The sequence below is a fragment of the Giraffa tippelskirchi genome, chromosome 1 (genome assembly GCF_054371585.1).
Source record: "Giraffa tippelskirchi isolate mGirTip1 chromosome 1, T2T-mGirTip1v1.2.pri, whole genome shotgun sequence".
NCBI lineage: Eukaryota > Metazoa > Chordata > Mammalia > Artiodactyla > Giraffidae > Giraffa > Giraffa tippelskirchi.
This window is the reverse complement of record NC_137275.1, coordinates 120882081-120904102: the sequence shown is the minus strand read 5'-3', so window position 1 is coordinate 120904102 and position 22022 is coordinate 120882081. Positions and strand designations below refer to the sequence as shown.

The window sequence follows — 22022 nt, the reverse complement described above, 5'->3', positions numbered from 1 at the left end:
AACCCAAAATATGTAAAAAATGTAAATGACAACATAATAATTAGGAATAATTACCCTATCAGTAAATATGGGAAGAGTGAAATTAAATCATATTTCTGTGAGCCCTCTGAGACAAACATTAAAAAGTGACCTTTCACATCTTCACAGTGTTTTCTTTTTTTTTTTTTTTATTTTTTTCTTTTTTTTCTTTGGTTTTTTTTTTGTTTTTCTTTTTTTCTTCTTTTTTTTCTTTTTTTTTTTTTCACAGTGTTTTCTTAAGTAATAGTTTTTTTCAAAGCTGAAATCACATCCTTATTCCTAAGACTGTATATCAAGGGGTTAAACGTTGGCGTCACAGCAGTGTAGGAAACAGAGAGCATTTTGTATGTTCCTGGGGAATGATTTAACTGCGGGCGTAAATAGGTAATAATCATGGAGCCAAAGAATAAAAGCACAACGGTGAGATGGGAAGAGCAGGTGGAGAAGGCTTTGGACCGGCCTGTGGCTGAGCGCAGCTTTCAGATGGCAGAAATGATTCTGACATCAGAGCCAAGCATCACGAGGAAAGGAATCGTGGCAAACAGCACAGCAATCACATAGACACACATTTCATTAAGCGCAGTGTCCCCACAGGCCAGGGTGACCAACGAGGGATGTCACAGAAGAAGTGGTCGATCTGGTGTGAAGCACAGAAGGGCAGTGAGGACACCTGGCATGTCTGTGCTCTCTGGACTGGAATTCCACCCTCCCAGGCGCCAACAGCCGACTGGAGGCCCATCCTGTGGGTCATGAGCAGAGGGCGGCGCAGAGGCTGCACATGGACACACAGGGTCACAGCCCTCACCGCCAGGAGGAGCACCCCCGGGGCTCCCGGAACAGGAAGAAGCGCGTTTGATGGCGCAGCTCAGCAAAGAAACGCCCCTTCTGTCTTGGGTCCAAAGGTTCACTAGAATCCTACAGAGAGTGACAGATACATAACAGATTTCCAGTGACGGGAAATTTGCAAGGAAAAAATACATGGGTGTCTGGAGTACAGAGTCTACCCTCGTGATTATTATGATAAGACCATTTCCTGTTAAGATGAATATGTAGATGAGAAAGAAAATTCCAAATAGAAGTCCCTGGAGGTTCAGAAGATCCGAAAATCCCAGGAGAACAAATGCCATGACTGAAGAGAAATTGCTTCTGCTGTTTGGTCTCCTGGAAGCATCTGCAGAAGAAAAAAAAAAAAAAAATATATATATATATATATAATCAATGTAAAGTCCTCTATCTCTCTGAGTGGCAGTTTTTCAAGTGATAAAATGTGTACACTGCACTTTCAAAACTAATTTGAGTCCTAGAAAAGCATCTAAATTTGATATTAAGCCGTAGTTTAAAGAAGTTCATTCTTTCACAAAAAATAATCCATCAGAAAAGAGTAATATCAGGAACTAGGTCTCCTGATAGATGGCTGTAGTTTCCCGTTACTGATAATGAAATAATTGATGCTGCGTTTTGTTATGCAGCTTTGTGACAGGAATATATAGCAAGAGATCTGACAATTTTATTAAGAATGACCTTTCCATCAATTCTCCTTTCTCATGTTATTTCTTTTAAATTAATTGCATTTATTTATATTTTGATTTAAGCTATCCAAACATTTTTGAGTTACCATGCAACTATAATTAAAAAATAAGCCAAAAAAAGTGATTTGGGGGATGATCTTTGTGATTTTTTTGTGTTATAATAGTTGGTATAGTCAGTTTATTTCAATTGAAAGTCAAAAAAAACTCAGCCAAAGAAGTTTTTATCAAATCTAAAACACTGATTTTGCATTTGAGTGGTAATTCTTGCAATCGATAGCCATGCTTTCAATAAATTTCAACTTGAAGATGTTATATAAATCAACTAAGATCAAAGCAAATAAAAAGCATTATTAAGACTGAATTTTAGGCATGTACAACTCAAAATCCAAGTTACTTTTTACTGCAACAGATAATTTCAGGGGAACATACAATGTATCATTTATATATACTTCTCCTTCCTCGGAACTAACATATATAAATAACCCAAAAAGTATTTGATTTACAAATGGATAACAATATCTAATGATCATTCACCTAGAACCAGACATCCTGGAATGTGAAGTCAAGTAGGCCTTAGAAAGCATCACTACGAACAAAGCTAGTGGAGGTGATGGAATTCCAGTTGAGCTATTTCAAATCCTGAAAGATGATGCTGTGAAAGTGCCGCACTCAATATGCCAGCAAATAGGGAAAACTCAGCAGTGGCCACAGGACTGGAAAAGGTCAGTTTTCATCCCAATCCCAAAGAAAGGCAATGCTAAAGAATGCTCAAACTATGACACAATTGCACTCATCTCACACGCTGGTAAAGTAATGCTCAAAGTTCTCCAAGCCAGGCTTCAGCAGTACGTGAACCGTGAACTTCCAGATGTTCAAGTTGGTTTTAGAAAAGGCAGAGGAACCAGAGATCAAATTGCCAACATCCTCTGGATCATCGAAAAAGCAAGAGAGTTCCATAAAAACATCTATTTCTGCTTTATTGACTATGCCAAAGCCTTTGACTGTGTGGATCACAACAAACTGTGGAAAATTCTGAAAGAGATAGAAATACCAGACCATCTGACCTGCCTCTTGAGAAACCTGTATGCAGGTCAGGAAGCAACAGTTAGAACTGGACATGGAACAACAGTTCAGTTCAGTTCAGTCGCTCAGTCATGTCCGACTCTCTGCGACCCCATGAATTGCAGCACGCTAGGCCTCTCTGTCCATCACCAACTCCTGGAGTCTACCCAAACCCATGTCCATCGAGTCAGTGATGCCATCCAATCATCTCATCCTCTGTCGTCCCCATCTTCTCCTGCTCCCAATCCTACCCAGCATTAGGGTCTTTTCCAATGAGTCAACTCTTCGCATGAGGTGGCCAAAGTATTGGAGCTTCAGCTTCAACATCAGTCCTTCCAATGAACACCCAGGATTGATCTCCTTTAGGATGGATTGATTGGATTTCCTTGCAGTCCAAGGGACTCTCAAGAGTCTTCTCCAACACCACAGTTCAAAAGCCTCAATTCTGTGGCGCTCAGCTTTCTTCACCGTCCAACTCTCACATCCATACATGACCACTGGAAAAACCATAGCCTTGACTAGATGGACTTTTGTTGGCAAAGTAATGTCTCTGCTTTTAAATATGCTATCTAGGTTGGCCATAACCTTCCTTCCAAGGAGTAAGCGTCTTTTAATTTCATGGCTTCAATCACCATCAGCAGTGATTCTGGAGCCCAAAAAAATAAAGTCTGATACTGTTTCCACTGTTTCCCCATCTATTTCCTATGAAGTGATGGGACCAGATGCCATGACCTTAGTTTTCTGAACGTTGAGCTTTAAGTCAACTTTTTCACTCTCCTCTTTCACTTTCATCAAGAGGCTCTTTAGTTCTTCACTTTCTGCCATAAGGGTGGTGTCATCTGCATATCTGAGGTTATTGATATTTCTCCCGGCAATCTTGATTCCAGCTTGTGCTTCTTCCAGCCCAGCGTTTCTCATGATGTACTGTGCATATAAGTTTAATAAGCAGGGTGACAATATCCAGCCTTGACGTACTTAATTTCCTATTTGGAACCAGTCTGTTGTTCCATGTCCAGTTCTAACTGTTGCTTCCTGACCTGCATACAGGTTTCTCAAGAGGCAGGTCAGATGGTCTGGTATTACTATCTCCAGAAAAACATCTATTTCTGCTTTATTGACTATGGCAAAGCCTTTGACTGTGTGAGTCACAATAAACTGTGGAAAATTCTGAAAGAGATGGAACAACAGACTTGTTCCAAATAGGAAAAGGGGTACGTCAAGGCTGTATATTGTCACCCTGCTTATTAAACTTATATGCGCAGTACATCATGAGAAACGCTGGGCTGGAAGAAGCACAAGCTGGAATCAAGATTGCTGGGAGAAATATCAATAACCTCAGATATGCAGATGACACCACCCTTATGGCAGAAAGTGAAGAGGATCTAAAAAGCCTCTTGATGAAAGTCAAAGAGGAGAGTGAAAAAGTTAGCGTAAAGCTCAACATTCAGAGCTAAGATCATGGCAAAACTAAGATCATGGCATCTGGTCCCATCATTTCATGGGAAATAGATGGGGAAACAGTGGGAACAGTGTCAGACTTTATTTTTTGGGGCTCCAAAATCACTGCAGATAGTGATTGCAGCCATGAAATTAAAAGACACTTATTCCTGGGAAGGAAAGTTATGACCAACCTAGAAAGCATATTAAAGATCAGAGACCTTACTTTGCCAACAAAGTTCCATCTAGTCAAGGCTATGTTTTTTCCAGTAGTCATGTATGGATGTGAGAGTTGGACTGTGAAGAAAGCTGAGTGCCAAAGCATTAATGCTTTTTAACTGTGGTGTTGGAGAAGACTCTTGAGAGTCCCTTGGACTGCAAGGAGATCCAAGCAGTCCATCTTAAAGGAGATCAGTCCTGGCTGTTCATTGGAAGGACTGAAGTTGAAGCTGAAACTCCGATACTTTGGCTACCTCATGCGAAGGGTTGACTCACTGGAAAAGACCCTAATGCTGGGAAGGATTGGGGGCAGGAGGAGAAGGGGACGACAGAGGATGAGATGGCTGGATGGCATCACTGACTCGATGGACATGAGTTCGGGTAAATTCTGGGAGTTGGTGATGGACAGGGAAGCCTGGCGTGCTGTGATTCATGGGGTCGCAAAGAGTCAGACACAACTGAGCGACTGAACTGAACTGAACAATATCCAATATTAATTAGAGTATTATACCCTCCACTAATGATTGGTATGGGATGCACTATTCTCATTATTGTGTTTTGTGTTTACCTCTCTCTCTGCACATTGAAGTCTTTTCTTAGTTCTTTTCCAATATTGTAACAATATCCTTCCAAATTTTTCTTAAGTATTTTGGGAAAAACAAATCAGAGAAAAGTAAAAATAACAATCAAAAAACAAATTGGAAATGAGCAGTCTACAACTGAGTGCTAATTTGCTTGACTAAGATTTGAGACAAGTTCTTAATAAGATGCAATGATAAGTAATTTTTGAAATTTCCACATGTATTGTGATTATTAAATAGAAATTGCATGATAAAACATTTTGAAATGTAGAGAACTTATTAAGCAATTTCTATCCAATTTCTAATTCCCTCCTTAAATATTATAGTAGCATAAAATCTTTCCTTCATATAAAATTGCTGAGGATTTTCTCTATGAATTTGGAATGTTTTCCAGGTGGTTTCAGGGATACCAATCATGCATGGCTTTATTATCTTACTGAAAAATATTAATGTATTCATCTATGACAGCAAAAGATGTATATATACTGATCACACATTGTGTTTGGCTCATATTATTTCTGTTTTAATAACCTCAACACTGAGAATGGAGTTACAAAGAAAAAGTGTACAAACAAAACAGTTGGTGACTACAAATTCCATTCTAAGTTCACTGTTTATTTCAGACTTTGATTAACAGTTTCTTTTTGTGTTAAATGATTTTATGTTTACTTTCCAAAACAGTTTAATTGAAATTACAGTGTTATGCAATACAGAGGGGATCCCACATGGCACTATTGGTAAACAATCTGCCTGCCAGTGCAGGAGATGCAAGAGTTGCAGGTTCGATCCCTAGGTCTGGAAGATTGCCTGGAGGAAGAGATAGTGACCCTCTCCAGCATTCTTGCCTGGAAAATTCCATGGACAGAGGAGCCTGATGGGCTACAGTCTAGGAGATTGCAAAGAGTCAGACACAATTGTGCATGCATTCACACACGCAATACAGAAATGGTGGTATTATCCACCACATCTACTATAAGGCTCTCCACATTTTATTTTTTCAAATGACACTTAAGCAATAAAACGATTATGAGGTGGATGAAATTCAAGCAACATAAAGAGAGAAAAGGAAGAAGAGGGCAAGAGAAAGAGAGTGGGAGAGAGGGAGAAGGAGGAAAGAAAGAGGGAAGAAGGGAGGGAAGGAGAGAAGGAGGGAGAGAAAGAAGGGAGGGAGAGAAAGATGGAAAAGCCGCAACCTATGAATTATTCTCAGTATTTTCATAACAAAATATTCACCTTAGTGAACCCCTGGTGGCTCAGTGATAAAGACTCCACCTGTAATGCAGGAGACATGGGTCCAATCTCTGGGTCAGGAAGATCCCCTGGAGAAGGAAATGGCAACCCGCTCCAGTATTCTTTCCTGGGAAATCTCTTGGATGGAGGAGCCTGGTGGGCTGCAGCCCATGGGGATCACAAGAGTCAGACAGGACAGTGACTAAACCACCACCAGTGTTTTCAATCTACGCCTAATACGGGAGATGAGATTAGTATTGTGATTTGATTGTATACTTATACCCCTTCACTGTAGATAGAGAAAGGCAGTGTCAAGTCACTACTCTAAAATTAATTCTACTCAAACTTTTCTTTTGCAGAAGTCCTTCCAAGTGAACAGTAAACAGGCTTGATTCTTTTAATTAAGGCTTTTTGTTTGTTTGTTTGTTTTTCCTTTAGGTTGGCTTCTTTTCTTAGGGACACAGGCCAATTTCTCTTTTATTTAGCTAATGACCTCAGGGCTCTAACTCCCTCTGGATGAGGACAAAGACAATTATATTTGTAGTCTGATTTTGTAGTATTTATTTAATCAGAAAATCATAACATCAATGATTTTTTTTTAATGCCCTAAAACGTTAGATTCCTTTTCAAGAGGACTTTTCTGTTGGCTCAGATGGTAAACAGTCTGCCTGCAGTGCAGGAGACCTGGGTTTGACCCCTGGGTCAGGTAGATCCCCTTGAGAATGGAATGGCTACTGACAACTCCAATATTCTTGTGGGAAAATTCCATGGACAGAGGAGCCTGGAGGGCTACAGTCCATGAGAACAAAGAGTTGGACACAACTGAGCAACTGATACTTTTCAAAATAGTGTTTCTTCAGAAATAATACTGTATTTCATTGATGGTAGTATGCAAACACTTTTAAAACATTTTAAAAGAAACCAATTACTGCCTTCTTCAGTAAGTTTTCCTACATTTAAAATTTTCTTCAAAACTGCCTCAACTATTTTAATAACTTTTGTTACATTAAAACTAACAATACATTTCAAAATTATTTTAGTCATTTATCTCACTAATTTTCTAACAGAATAATGAAGATGTTGCCTGAAATATAGTCTAACTTGTCAAATCTAGTATATTATCTCAATAGCCAGTAAATATTTGGGCTTTATAAACTTTGATATTTAAGATTTGATTAGCTAAGAAAATCAATCTAAAATGTAAACAACACTTTTGATGTAAGAGTTCACGCTTACCTTCCTGGATTGGAATGAAGTTATTTCTTTCTTTGATAAGGAGTATTTTAAATGTTGTTCTATTGATATTCAACTTTAAACAATTTGAATTTTAGGTGCTGCAAATGTCTTTCTAAATCATTTTTTTCCCTCCAAAGCAAATAGTGTTCTTTAAGTAGAAATAGATTTCTTTCGGCCTTGGGAATTATTTCTCTCCCGTATCAATGTATAATTGAACGGATTCATTATACTAGCCATTCAAATATTTTGGAAAGCAACCAAAAATGCCCCTGGCCATAGCATTCCTTTTCAGTGATGTCTTACTCTATTCTGTAGTGCTTTAAATAACAACGCAACTGACTTCGGGATTCTTGCCTGGAGAATCCCATGGACAGAGGAACCTGGTGGCCTACAGTCCATTGGGTCACAAAGAGTCGGACATGACTGAAGCTACTTAGTATGCAAGGACATAAATATCCTAGGGGAATTAGGACATCTAATGTTGATGGAGGAGTAGGTACTAGACCAATGGAATCTAAGACATTTAAAAATTTCCCAACACAAATATCACTAACTGATTTTTGACAAAGGTTCAAAATCATTCAATATATTTAAGAAAAAAATATATTGTCTTAAAAAAGGTATTAAAGCATTGCACATGCAAATCCAAAGAAACAAACAACAACAACAACAAAAAAACCCCTGAACTTCTATATAAACCATAAAAGCTTATTTAAAAATTAACTCAAAATTGATCGAATGAGGGAGAGAAAAGGTGATGTCATCCAACCATCTCTTTCTCTGTTGCTCCCTTTCTCTCTTGCCCTCAGTCTTTTGCAAACATGCACACATACACACAGAAACACACAGAGATGCATTTCCAGAAACTGGATGTATGATTCCAGGGGCTGTGTGTGCATGTCTGTGTGCTCAGTTGCTTCACTTGGGTCTGATTCTTTGTGATCCTCAGGCTGCCCCAATTGGCTTGCTGTAGTTTCTCATTAAATTTAACGATTGAATATTTTAAAATTAGTGTAAATTAACAGATACAGACATAGATAAGATATCTAGATACAGATATAGATATAAATATCCTGCAGCTTCCCAGGTGGTGCTAGTGGTAAAGAATCCATCTGCCAATACAGGAGACCTAAAAGATTCAGGTTCAATCCCTGGGTCGGAAAGATCCCCTGATAGTTTGTGAGTTTTGAGGAATCAGTCCATTTCATCTTATTGGTGATTTATAGACACAGAGTTATTAAAAGCATCTTTATTAATCCTTTAATAATATCTATAGATTTCAATGTGCCAGTGCTCATACTTTGTGTTTAATACATGTGATATGTCTTTTTTCATTGTCTATTTTTTAAAAATAATATCTACTTTATAAAATTTACAAAGTATCAGCTTTTTACTTGATTGCCTTTCTTTATTTTTTTAGTTTTGGTGATTTCTACTCTTTTTGTTTTTTCTTCCTTCTGTTTGATTTGGATTTATTTCACTATGACTTTTAGAATATATTGCGGTGAAAATTTAATTTATTGACTTAAGATGTTATTTTAATGTTCTAAGTGTTCAGTACTATGATATTTAAGTACTACTTTGGCTGCATCTCATAGATTGTGATATGTTACATTTATATTAAGTAAAAATGTAGATCAATAAGAGGAAGACCTCCTGATACTTGAAAAATTACATTGTAAAGAAGCATTTAACAGGAGGCTTCCTGTATGCTGTTTTCGGTCTTGCATAAATTCTTTATTCCTCATTAGCACTTGAATGCAGGTGCTAGAGGAGCCACACAAGTTCCCGGAATAATAGGAATTTATGTCTCTCGTTCGTATGGAAAGTAGCCTTTCCATATTGTGAAAAGTAGCCATTTACAACTCTCTTCCCTTCTGATATGGAAAGTAACTTTTACAATCCCCTCTCTTGAAAATGATTCTAGCCTCAAGCTTCCTGAATAACTTGTAAGATTTTGTTTATCCCTATTTCTGCTGAAAAGGCTATCTTGTAAGACAGTATATATATGCCCACAATATGTTGAATAAACGCCTTTGTTCCATCAGAACACTGGTCCCCATGTCTTTCTTCAGTTCTCTCTCTCTCTCCCTTTCAGGCTGCTTCCACGGAGCACAGGTGTCCTCTGTGTCTACTTACCCACCCAGGTGACTTGTGCCTATGTAGATGGAGCTAACTCTTTGTCTAGAGTTATATTGACATGCTGTGTAAACCAGGGAATATCAGCCTCTTTTCTTCCTTCTTTCACTTTCTTATCGTCGACTCTGTACCCCCAAGTTCCGGTCCATTAAAGGACCACAACAAATAGTACGCCAGAACAGGGACATGGAATACGTGGCAGTTCGGGCAGAGTGACCCAGAGCTTATTGAAGCTGGTAAGTACTAAAGACATGGGTATAAGGGTGAGCCTATTCAGGCTGGTAAATACTAAGGACATAAATATAATGACAGGAAAGCCCAATCAACTTTTTACTTAACTTTATCACTTGTTTAAAGCTCAAGGATTTTCAGTTTCACACCAGGAAATAGAGGCTGGCCTTCAAACAGTGGTTGAATGTAATCCTTGGTTCCCTGAGGAAGACAATATTGATTCAGAAATTAGGCACCAGGTCAAAAAGAATGCTAAATGAGCCGCCAGACAGGGAAAAAACATTCCTACAGATTTCTGGCCTTAATGGGCTCCTATTGAAACTATGATTCTGCCATTTCAAGGTAATCCTGGCCCTCCTGATATTCAACAATAGGCAGAACACTTATTACATAAATATAAGCTAAATGATAAAACCTTACAAAAGGCCCAATTAGAACAACATAATATATTTACAAACCCTCCCCGGGTTGTTCCAAGCACTCCTCGTCTGCCATCAGACACAAATCTAAAAGCCTCTCCTTTGCTAAAACCTAATGATTCTGGCAACGACTCCTCTAGGACACCTTTTGACATTAAAATTAACACCCTTCTAAATAACAATGATGAGTTTTTACCACATACTCTTAATTGTAAAAAGTTGCTACCCGCCCACTCTCCTTCGAGACAGAGGCTTTCTAAATTGATGGCTTTACAATCGCAGGTCTCTGAAGCCGATGGTTTTTCTGCTCTTCCAGTTTTAAGAAATCATGACGCTCAAGGGCACGTAATACCTCAATATGAGGCTATTAACTTTTATCATATGCAACAAATAAAAAAGACTATAACTATGTACGGCCCACATTTACCTTTTACTGAAGTACTTCTAAATTCTATAACATCCACCCTTGGATATTTTATTCCCCATGATTGGCTTACTCCTTGGAAGGAAGGTTATGACCAACCTAGATAACATATTGAAAAGCAGAGACCTTATTTTGCCAACAAAGGTCCGTCTAGTCAAGGCTATGGTTTTTCCAGTAGTCATGTATGGATGTGAGAGTTGGGTGGTGAAGAAAGCTGAGCGCCGCAGAATTGATGCTTTTGAACTGTGGTGTTGGAGAAGACTCTTGAGAGTCCCTTGGGCTGCAAGGAGATCCAACCAGTCCATCCTAAAGGAGATCAGTCCTGGGTGTTCATTGGAAGGACTGATGTTGAAGCTGAAACTCCAATACTTTGGCCACCTCATGTGAAGAGTTGACTCATTGGAAAAGACCCTGATGCTCAGAAGGATTGGGGGCATGAGGAGAAGGGGGACAACAGAGAATGAGATGGCTGGATGGCATCACCGACTTGATGGATATGGGTTTGGGTGGACTCTGGGAGTTGGTGATGGACAGGGAGGCCTGGCGTGCTGCAGTTCATGGGGTCGCAAAGAGTAGGACACGACTGAGTGACTGAACTGAATGTATATGTAGCATCAGCAAAAAAGGCATTCATTTCAGAAGAATTAAAAATAGATCCCTTGTTCTTACTGTTAATTAATTTAGGAAACCCTGATTCAGATAATCTTTTTACTTTTCTGATTCTCATCATTATATTATCAAGTGAGAAATTACAGAGTACTTTGTAATATGCATGTGTGCACTCAGTCGCTTCAGTCTTCTGACTCTTTGGGAACCTATGGACTGTAGTCCACCAGGCTCCTCTGTCCTTGGGATTCTCCAGGCAAGAATACTGGAGTGGGTTCCATGCCCTTTTCCAGGAGACCTTTCTTCCCCAGTGATCAAACCCACGTCTCTCATCTCTTACATTCCAGACAGATTCTTTACCACTTAACCACCAGGAAATGTCTTGTAATATATTTGGCCAATATATCAAAGATTACAACCTCATTATCATTATCATCAGTCATCTTAAGTATTAAGATTTATCAAGTGATTACTACATAGTAAGCATATATTTAAGTAGTTTGCATGTAGTATTAAATCAGGATATATCACAAAAATTTTTTTAAAATTATTTAGCTAAGTTGTATGATAGTAAGAGGAGTTATTAAAATGTGTTCTCATCCAATACCAAAGGAATCATTTGTTTGTTAAAATTAAATTCTATGGCAAACGAATGAGAAAATGAAGTAATATTGGCATGTTTTCCTTTTTATCCTAAAGGAAGTAGGCTTTTGAGCTGCATTCACCAATTTTAGGTTTTCATTTCCTATTTCAAATTGATTTCATAAACTTGCTCTAAGCAGTAATAAATGCATTGTGGTATAGCTGATTTACATGATATCATAATCCCTACATCAAAGAAAATTGTCGTTTCGGTGGAAATACCAGAACAATAAGCATGAATAATTTGAGCAAAAACAAAAGTGGCTCTATTTAGATGAATTATATAGTGATTTTCTCTTTGAGTTGTATAAAGAGAAGCATTGACAGTTTTCGGAAGTCAGAGAAACCAGCAAATATGTCACGAGATTTGAGGAAATCTTTGAACCTGAGATAGAGTTTAGAATACAAGTACAGTTTGTATAGAATTTGAATAATTATAATATTTCTTACTTTAGAAATAGTTTTATACTGACAATTCCATTTACCATTCATAAAAAGTTTCCCTTTGACAGAAAAAAGTTGAGACAAAAAATATTTTAATAAATGTAGAGCACTCCATTCTTGATATTAAGTTTTGCTTTCTTACTTTTTCTGGCTTCTCTTTGACATCTTAGTTTCAGTATGCTTTTCAAATGTACTATCCTACCTGAACATCAAGGAATAATTTACAAAGCAGATTAAAAAACGAGAGGAAACCTTACATACATAAACAGCAGATACAATAAAAAGAATAAAGCAGATGGCAGTTTCTGCGGGAAATGGGTGGCTCATTAAATGTAGGTGCATGCTGCTTGCTAAAAAGATTGATGATTCATTCAACAAGCAATTTGAATCAGTATCCAAGTACTACACTCTACATTGATTTCAGTAGATGAATAAAATTTAGTAAAGGTGTAGGGACAAGGTATTGAAAAAAGGAGACATGATTGCATAGTCTCATATATAATGCATCTGTCAGCCACTAGCTTCTGACCATTTAAAAGAGTCATTCGTAGCATTTTTGCATTTCTAATAATCACATTTTTATTGAGAGAATTGTATAATAATGGAAAAAGTTTGATTATCTTTAGTACTGTAATGTGTAGTTTAAGATATTGTAGATGGTACATATATAAATAGTATGTGGTTTCCCTGATGGCTCAGATGATTAAGAATCTGCTTACCATGCAAAAGACCTGGGCTTGACCCCTGGGTAGGGAAAATCCCCTGCAGAAGGGAATGGCAACCCACCCCAGTGTTCTTGCTTTTGTATGGACTATTGGTTCTAGCCCATGTTTGTCTACATTTTTGTAGCAGAAATCTTGACTTTTGCCCTCACTTAATACCCTTAGAATATGTAGTTAGTTGTGTATCTTATTTTCAGTGACTTATTTTCTATTGGATTTCAAATAAGTTAACACATAATATGAAAATACATGTATAACATGCTGAAAACAATGAAGTAATTTACTACTTTTGCAAGAATAAGTAAAAAGAGTATAATTTCTAAATATACACACATACACGCCCCACAAAAAGTATGCTTGATCTCTAACAGGAAAGAAAGGAAGGAGAGATTTACATTTTCAGTGGGAATCTATTTTTATACTTTGAAAGTGAAGTGAAGTGAAAGTCTCTCAGTTGTGTCTGGCTCTTTGTGACAGTCCATGGAATTCTCCAGGCCAGAATAAGTGGGTAGCCTTTCCCTTCTCCAGGGGATCTTCCCAACCTAGGGATCAGAGCCAGGTCTCCCGCATTGTGGGCAAATTCTTTACCAGCTGAGCCACAAGGGAAGCCCAAGAATACTGGAGTGGGTAGCCTATACTTTCTCCAGTGGATCTTCCCAACCCAGGGATCAAACTGGGGTCTCCTGCATTGCAGGCAGATTCTTTACCAGCTGAGCTATCAGGGAAGCCCGAAATAACCTCCACCTGAACAGGGGCTTGAACCTTGGACCCTCAGACCAAAAGTCTGATGCTCTACTGACTGAGCTATCGGGGCTCTTATACCTTGGGGGAAATTCCAAAGAAGCAATCAAATTGATTCATTTTTTGTTTGTTTGTTTGTTTGTTTTTAAAACAAGCTCTGGCCAGTTTTATTAAAGAAAAATTGTACATGATTTACTTTTCACCCGTCTGTTCTGGCATGCTTCTAATAATATCAGAATCACCTGGATCAATGATAGCCAGTGTGCATACTCTGTAGTATTTTCCACATGCTGTACCCAATTCAATATTATTGCCACTGTAGTGATGGACACCAGTTTTGGCCAACATGGCATAATACTCTATTTCAGATTTCCTCAAGGCTGGGCAGTTGTTGGCGAGGATGACCAGTTTCGCTTTGCCTTGTCTGATCATTTTCAGAGTCTGTTTGTACCCCAGCACGTACTTTCCACTTTTCATAACCAGCTGGAGCCTAGAGTTGATCGACTCCAGTGACTTTTTCGTCTTCTTTGCGGCCACCATCTTCCTGCCTTAGATGCGGGAAGTCCCCAACCAAGAGCAGCCGCCAAGATGGCTGGGGACAAATTGATTCATCTTTAATGCATTCTAGAAGTTAATGAATCACATTTAATGGAAGAAATGTACTATTCATTGCCCAAAAAGATCTACAGAAAAAACAAAAGAAGCTAGTAATATAGTTAAAATAATACGAAAAATGCAAAAAAGATGGGAAATCTCAACTTATTGCATTCACATGCATGACTAACACAAACACATGCAAAAAAGAAAGAATGAATAAGTTGAATGGGATCATCAGTAAAACAGCAATTACTGAGATTGTGGGTAATTTAGGAAGATCTCACAGATGAGTTGTGGGTGGTGTCTGTTTCATGCAGTAAGTGAGTGAGAGGTGAACATTCTAGCTAGAACTGCTTTCGTGAACTTAAACCTGGATGTACTTGCCTCTTACGTCTCGAATGTTCCTGGGCCAAAAGAACAGCTTAAAATTCCTTTTCTCTCAACTGAGACATATGAATACAACTTATCACTACTGATATATGGACTTTACACTGAAATACACATGTTTGAAAACTAGTAACATCCCATAATATTATATAGTCAACTCATCAATTTTAAGAAAAAAATAAAATATGTAGAATGCCAGTGCCAAACAAGACTTTGGAAACACCACAGGAAAACCAATACTTTAAAAATTAACTATATTCATCCTTAAAACTATCTTAGGTCACTTACAATATATTTCACCATGCAATCAAATTAACTTTCAATTGATAATAATTAAACACAGAACTGAGAGGTGAAGAGAAAAACACAGGCTGTAAGAGCAAAATCACTAATGTAAATGAATTTAACTCAAATTCTTGCATTTATGAGCATTCGGATGAAGAGCAAAATTATAATCACATATCTTCAAGAAAAAGTGATAATTCATGGCAGAAAATAAAGATTAAATGGATAACTTTTCTTACAAATTGATTTAATAATAATGAAAACTGTAATTCACAACCTGTTAGACACCTAGCAATTATAGGTTTGTTTTCTTCTCAATTGGAAAAAATGAATGGTGTACCATTTTTTATATATATAAGGAAACAAAAGCCAAAGAAAGTGAAATAACAGTACCTTTGATTGAATCATTTCCACAGATGAAATATGAAGAGATGGAAGCGGAAGACAACATGTCCACAGTGATACAATTTGTACTCCTAGGGTTTTCTGATCTTCCAAACTTTCAATGGCTATTATTTGGGGTGTTCTCCATCATTTACATCATTATCTTTATTGGAAATAGTCTTATAATAATAATAACTACACTTGACCCTGCAATGCACAAACCCATGTATTTCTTCCTGGCAAACTTTTCCTCCTTGGACATCTGTTACATGTCCATCACTCTCCCTAGGATTCTGGTGAACCTTTGGACTCAGGACAGAAGAATATCTATCCTGGACTGTGCTGCCCAATGTGCTTCTTCCCTATCCTTGGAATGACTGAGTGCTTCCTGCTGGTGGTGATGGCCTATGACAGCTGTGTGGCCATCTGTGACTCTCGGCACTATCCCCTGGTCATGACCCCAAAGACGTGCCTCCAGCTGGCTGTGGGCTCCTTGGGTCAGTGGAATCCCAGTGCAGACAGGGCAAATGTGCCAGATCTTCTCTCTGCGTTTCTGTCATTCGAACTAGATTAACCACTTCTGTGACATTTCTCCCATTCTGAAGCTGGCCTGCAGAGACACTTTTGCACATGAGCTCTCAGTTTATGCAGTAGCTCTGCTGTTTGTTGCTGTAACTTTTATGCTGATCCTTGCCTCCTATAGCCAAATCATTTCCACTATTCTGAGGTTGCCAACAGCCAGAGGACAGACTAAAGCCTTCTCCACATGTTCTTCTCACCTGTTGGTTGTGCTTTTATTCTTTGGATCTGCTACCATTGCATACTTAAGGCCCAAATCCAGTCATTCTGCAGGAATTGACAGACTCCTCTCTCTGTTCTACACCATAGTGACTCTGATGTTCAATCCTGTGATATACAGCCTTCAGAATAAGGATGTGATTACAGCACTGAGAAAATTATTACTTAAAAAATAGGGTGATGATTTTAATTATAAATGTTTTAACTGTTTGCTAAACAGTTAACAGAGAAACATTTTCATCTTCTATCTGCCCCCTTTAAGAAGTTAGCCACCTCTATTCTCAGATGTACTTATGAATACTTTAGAAAACTAATCCACAATTTACTGGGCTTGGATACATACCAGATAAATGAGTCGTCAATCCTCCATGCCTAAGGAATAATCCTGCCTCATGAATTACATCAGTTCAGTTCAGTCGCTCAGTCATGTCCAACTCTTTGTGACCCCATGAATCGCAGCATGCCAGGCCTCTCTGTCCATCACCAACTCCCAGAGTCTACCCAAACCCATGTCCATCAAGTCGGTGATGCCATCCAACCATCTCATCCTCTGTTGTCCCATTCTCCTCCTGCCCCCAATCCCACCCAGCATTAGGGTCTTTTCCAATGAATCAACTCTTCGCATGAGGTGGCCAAAGTATTGGAGTTTCAGCTTCAACATCAGTCCTTCCAATGAACACTCAGGATTGATCTCTTGTAGGATGGATTGATTGGATCTCCTTGCAGTCCAAGGGACTCTCAAGAGTCTACTCCAACACCACAGCTCGAAAGCATCAATTCTGCGGCGCTCAGCTTTCTTCACCGTCCAACTCTTACATCCACGCATGACCACTGGAAAAACCATAGCCTTGACTAGACGGACTTTTGTTGGCAAAGATACCCCTTGTCCAAGGTAAGGAGCAACGGCTGCACTTTGCTGGAGCAGCCGTGAAGAAATACCCCACGTCCAAGGTAAGAGAAACCCAAGTAAGACGGTAAGTGTTGCGAGAGGGCATCAGAGGGCAGACACACTGAAACTAAAATTACAGAAAACTGGCTAATCTGATCACTCGGACCGCAGCCTTATCTATCTCAATGAAACTAAGCCATGCCGTGTGGGGCCACCCAAGACGGATGGGTCATGGTGGAGAGGTCTGACAGAATGTGGTCCACCGGGGAAGGGCTGGCAAACCACTTCAGTATTCTTGCCTTGAGAACCCCATGAACAGCATGAAAAGGCAAAAAGATAGGACACTGAAAGATGAACTCCCCAGGTCAGTACGTGCCCAATATGCTAATGGAGATCAGTGGAGAAATAACTCCAGAAAGCATGATGGGATGGAGCCAAAGCAAAAACGATACCCAGCTGTGGAGGTGACTGGTGATAGACGCAAAGTCCAATGCTGTAAAGAGCAATATTGCATAGGAACCTGGAATGTTAGGTCCATGAATCAAGGCAAATTGGAAGTGGTCAAACAGGAGATGGCAAGAGTGAATGTCGACATTCTAGGAATCAGTGAACTAAGATGAACCGGAATGGGTGAATTTAACTCAGATGACCATTATATCTACTACTGTGGGCAAGAATCCCTTAGAAGAAATGGAGTAGCCATCATGGTCAACAAAAGAGTCCAAAAGGCAGTACTTGGATGCAATCTCAAAAACGATAGAATGATCTCTGTTCGTTTCCAAGGCAAACCATTGAATATCACAGTAATTCAAGTCTATGCCCCGACCAGTAACGCCAAAGAAGCTGAAGTTGAACGGTTCTATGAAGACCTACGAGACCCTCTAGAACTAACACCCCAAAAAAGATGTCCTTTTCATTATAGGGGACTGGAATGCAAAAGTAGGAAGTCAAGAAACACCTGGCGTAACAGGCAAGTTTGGCCTTGGAGTACAGAATGAAGCAGGGCAAAGGCTAATAGAGTTTTGCCAAGAGAATGCACTGGTAATAGCAAACACTCTATTCCAACAACACAAGAGAAGACTCTACACATGGACATCACCAGATGGTCAACACCGAAATCAGATTGATTATATTCTTTGCAGCCAAAGATGGAGAAGCTCTATACAGTCAGCAAAAACAAGACCGGCAGCTGACTGTGGCTCAGATCATGAACTGCTTATTGCCAAATTCAGACTTAAATTGAAGAAAGTAGGGAAAACCAGTAGTCCATTCAGGTATGACCTAGATCAAATCCCTTATGAGTATACAGTAGAAGTGGCAAATAGATTTAAGGGACTAGATCTGATAGACAGAGTGCCTGATGAACTATGGACAGAGGTTCGTGACATTGTATAGCAGACAGGGATCAAGACAATCCCCATGGAAAAGAAATGCAAAAAAGCAAAATGGCTGTCTGAGGAGGCCTTACAGATAACTGGGAAGAGAAGAGAAGCGAAAAGCAAAGGAGGAAAGGAAAGATATTCCCATCTGAATGCAGAGTTCCAAAGAATAGCAAGGAGAGATGAGAAAGCCTTCCTCAGCGATCAGTGGGAAGAAATAGAAGAAAACAACAGAATGGGAAAGACTAGAGATCTCTTCAAGAAAATGAGAGAGGTAGCGCGCAAGAATAATAAGGCTGTCTGCAAAGATTTGAAAAATGGCAACAAATGAAAGTATCAGCATCTTTAGTTCTGCATCCTTGGCTGTGGAATATGTAGATTCACTTTTGCCTGAGAATCCTCTGCAGGAACCATTTAAAAATGCTTGGAACTATATGTTGAATAATTATACAAAGTTCCAGATTGCAACGTGGGGATCTCTCATAGTTCATGAGGCCCTTTATTTCTTGTTCTGTTTACCTGGATTTTTGTTTCAATTTATACCTTACATGAAAAAATACAAAATTCAAAAGGATAAACCAGAAACATGGGAAAACCAATGGAAATGTTTTAAAGTGCTTCTCTTTAATCACTTTTGTATCCAGCTTCCATTGATTTGTGGAACTTACTATTTTACAGAGTATTTCAGTATTCCCTATGATTGGGAAACAATGCCAAGATGGTACATGCTTTTGGCGAGATGTTTTGGCTGTGCAGTGATCGAGGATACGTGGCACTATTTCTTGCACAGGCTTTTACACCACAAAAGGATATACAAATACATTCATAAAATTCATCATGAGTTTCAGGCTCCATTTGGAATGGAAGCTGAATATGCACATCCTCTGGAAACCATAATTCTTGGAGCTGGATTTTTCATTGGAATCATGCTTTTATGTGATCATGTTTTTCTTCTTTGGGCCTGGGTGACTGTTCGTTTGATAGAGACTATTGATGTCCATAGCGGCTATGACATTCCTCTCAACCCTTTAAACCTCATTCCTTTCTACGCTGGCTCCCGGCACCACGATTTCCACCATATGAACTTCATCGGGAACTATGCTTCAACATTTACATGGTGGGACAGAATTTTTGGAACAGACTCTCAATTTAATGCCTACAATGAAAAGATGAAGAAAGTTGAGAAAAAGACTGAATAAGCATCTCATATAAACCTTCTGGAAAATATACATTTCCTGAATTGAAGCTAGTAGCTAACATTGCTTCTGGGGAGCAGAAATATACATATGACTTGGCAACTAAGTGATTAAAAAGAATATTAACAACTTGTAATTAATTTCCTAGTGGGAGCTTTCATATATTTAAGTACAGTTTTCCTGAGGAAGTTTTAAGGGCCATTTTGCTAATCTTACAAAAAGGATTTAAGTAATGGAAGGAGTATTAATTGAAGTCTTTCCCCCTACATTGTACCATAGGCCTAAAGCCAAAATTGGTCTTTAAACCTTTTAAATATATAGTGACCATTTCAGGAACTCTTGGTAGTGGTGTTGGCCTCCTATTGAACTTTAGATACTTTTTGGGAATTTGCATAAAAATCAAATGCCATAGATTGAACTATACCAGTCTGTACAGTATGAGTGAGTGCTAAATCCAGAATAGCCAGTGCCAGGAATTTCTTCTTATCTGGAGCTGACCAGTTTGAAGTGACTCTTTCTTTGGGAAGTCCTTTTTGATTGTAATGTACCACTGTTATCTATAAATTAAGGCATTTATGAATTGATGTAAGACTATTTTAGTCTAAAGGTTTTCAGGTTACTTGAACTTTTTAAAAAATTGAGCTTTATTTCTGCTATTTACCCTTTCATGTTTGTATATCAAGTTTTCTTTGTACTTAAAGCAGTGTCCTGAAACTTTGTGTACTGACTTGCTGTATTTGCACTTGGAGCTATTGAAATAAATGTGATTTTGTTTGATTATTTCATTTCCAATTTAAAAAAAAAAAAAAAAAGGAAGAAAATGAGAGATATCAAAGGAACATTTCATGCAAAGATGGGCTCGATAAAGGACAGAAATGGTATGGACCTAACAGAAGCAGAAGATATTAAGAAGAGGTGGCAAGAATACACAGAAGAACTGTACAAAAAAGATCTTCATGACTCAGATAATCACGATGGTGTGATCACTCACCTAGAGCCAGACATCCTGGAATGTGAAGTCAAGTGGGCCTTAGAAAGCATCACTATGAACAAAGCTAGTGGAGGTGATGGAATTCCAGTTGAGCTATTTCAAACCCTCAAAGGTGATGCTGTGAAAGTGCTGCACTCGATATGCCAGCAAATTTGGAAAACTCAGCAGTGGCCACAGGACTGGAAAAGGTCAGTTTTCGTTCCAATCCCAAAGAAAGGTCATGCCAAAGAATGCTCAAACTACCGCACAATTGCACTCATCTCACATGCTAGTAAAGTAATGCTCAAAATTCTCCAAGCCAGGCTTCAGCAATACGTGAACCGTGAACTTCCAGATGAATTACATAGTAATTTACATATTAAAAAAGCTAAAACAAAATTGAATCAGTTAAGTTTTTTGGCTTAAATATACTGGAAAATATATAAGTTTATTTATCTAAATAATTATCTCTATCTCCACATTTGCATTTGCTGGCATTCTTTGATTCTATAGCACAGAAAATGACTACTAGCAGTTGAAAATTGAATGTTTGAAGGAGAGATTGAATGAGTGAATGGGTAAATGAATATTGCTAGTGCCAACATCAGACTGCTAGCAAAAAAATCTAGATTTTTCAGAAAACCAATAATATTGGGAGCATATTTGCTAATTCTCTATAAACTCACATGAAATTACTTCAATCATAAAACCAAAAGAATAGCGTTCATAGACTTTGTTCTCTTCCTAAGTGCATGATAAAGAGTACCTTCCTACTCATCTTAACTGGTTTACTTTGCACATATTTGCATGTTCTACTTAGCAAATTTGATCCAAAATAATTTGCTTTGTGTTATTTAATCTGTTACATAACTGCATTCTAACAGCTAAATCCATGTCAATTTGAATTTTGAAAAGAGAATATATACGGATATAAAAGTGAAGAAAAGTTTTAGAAGTTATGTTCAGAATTACCCACAGTCCATACAATTGCATTACATTAGTGTGTCTGGACTAACTTCCTGTGTCTTTATCCTCTCCTTTAGTGTTGAAAATTTTAAATCATTGACTGATATAATCAAGGAAAGTGAACATATCTCACTAGGATTATTAATGCCCATCTTCCCAATTCCATCCTCAAATCAGCAACATTAAGAGATGAGTTGTTGTAGCTGTCCCTGAGAACTTCTGCTACAGTTCTTTTGGCAATTATTCCATTCTCTAGTTTTAGTTTTAATTATAACCTAACTGGCTTCATCCCTGGATGTACCTTTATGGTGTATCAGAGAATAATTTATGGAAGTTAATGGTTCAATCAAATGAAGACCACATAAGCCAGTCATGGTATTTCATTGGGAGATTGTTATAGATATCTCTCCTGGTGAGATGAACTAGAATCCCTGGAAACAAGTACACTACAAAATGGACTTTACAGATATGATTAATATCATAAATCATTG

General features: G+C 38.4%; 3 protein-coding genes across 3 annotated transcripts in view; 1 reads left to right on the top strand and 2 right to left on the bottom strand.

The window, feature by feature from the left end:
• Nucleotides 1-573: 573 nt before the first annotated feature.
• The window catches only part of LOC145507540 (uncharacterized), a 71901-nt gene continuing 50452 nt past the window's right edge, over nucleotides 574-22022 (bottom strand). The window contains exons 2-3 of the mRNA XM_081494205.1: nucleotides 9786-9883; nucleotides 574-1189 (exon numbers count right to left, since the gene is read on the bottom strand). Coding sequence (XP_081350331.1) covers nucleotides 9803-9883 — 81 coding nt within the window. The 3' untranslated portion in view covers nucleotides 574-1189; nucleotides 9786-9802. The remainder of the gene's footprint in view (nucleotides 1190-9785; nucleotides 9884-22022) is intronic.
• Nucleotides 13872-14272, bottom strand: LOC145507536 (large ribosomal subunit protein eL30). Its single transcript, XM_081494191.1, has one exon. It carries the CDS (start codon nucleotides 14218-14220, stop codon nucleotides 13873-13875), a length of 348 nt encoding a protein of 115 aa, XP_081350317.1. The 5' UTR covers nucleotides 14221-14272; the 3' UTR covers nucleotide 13872.
• On the top strand, nucleotides 18679-20375 carry LOC145507524 (methylsterol monooxygenase 1). Its single transcript, XM_081494160.1, has one exon. It carries the CDS (start codon nucleotides 18717-18719, stop codon nucleotides 19596-19598), a length of 882 nt encoding a protein of 293 aa, XP_081350286.1. The 5' UTR covers nucleotides 18679-18716; the 3' UTR covers nucleotides 19599-20375.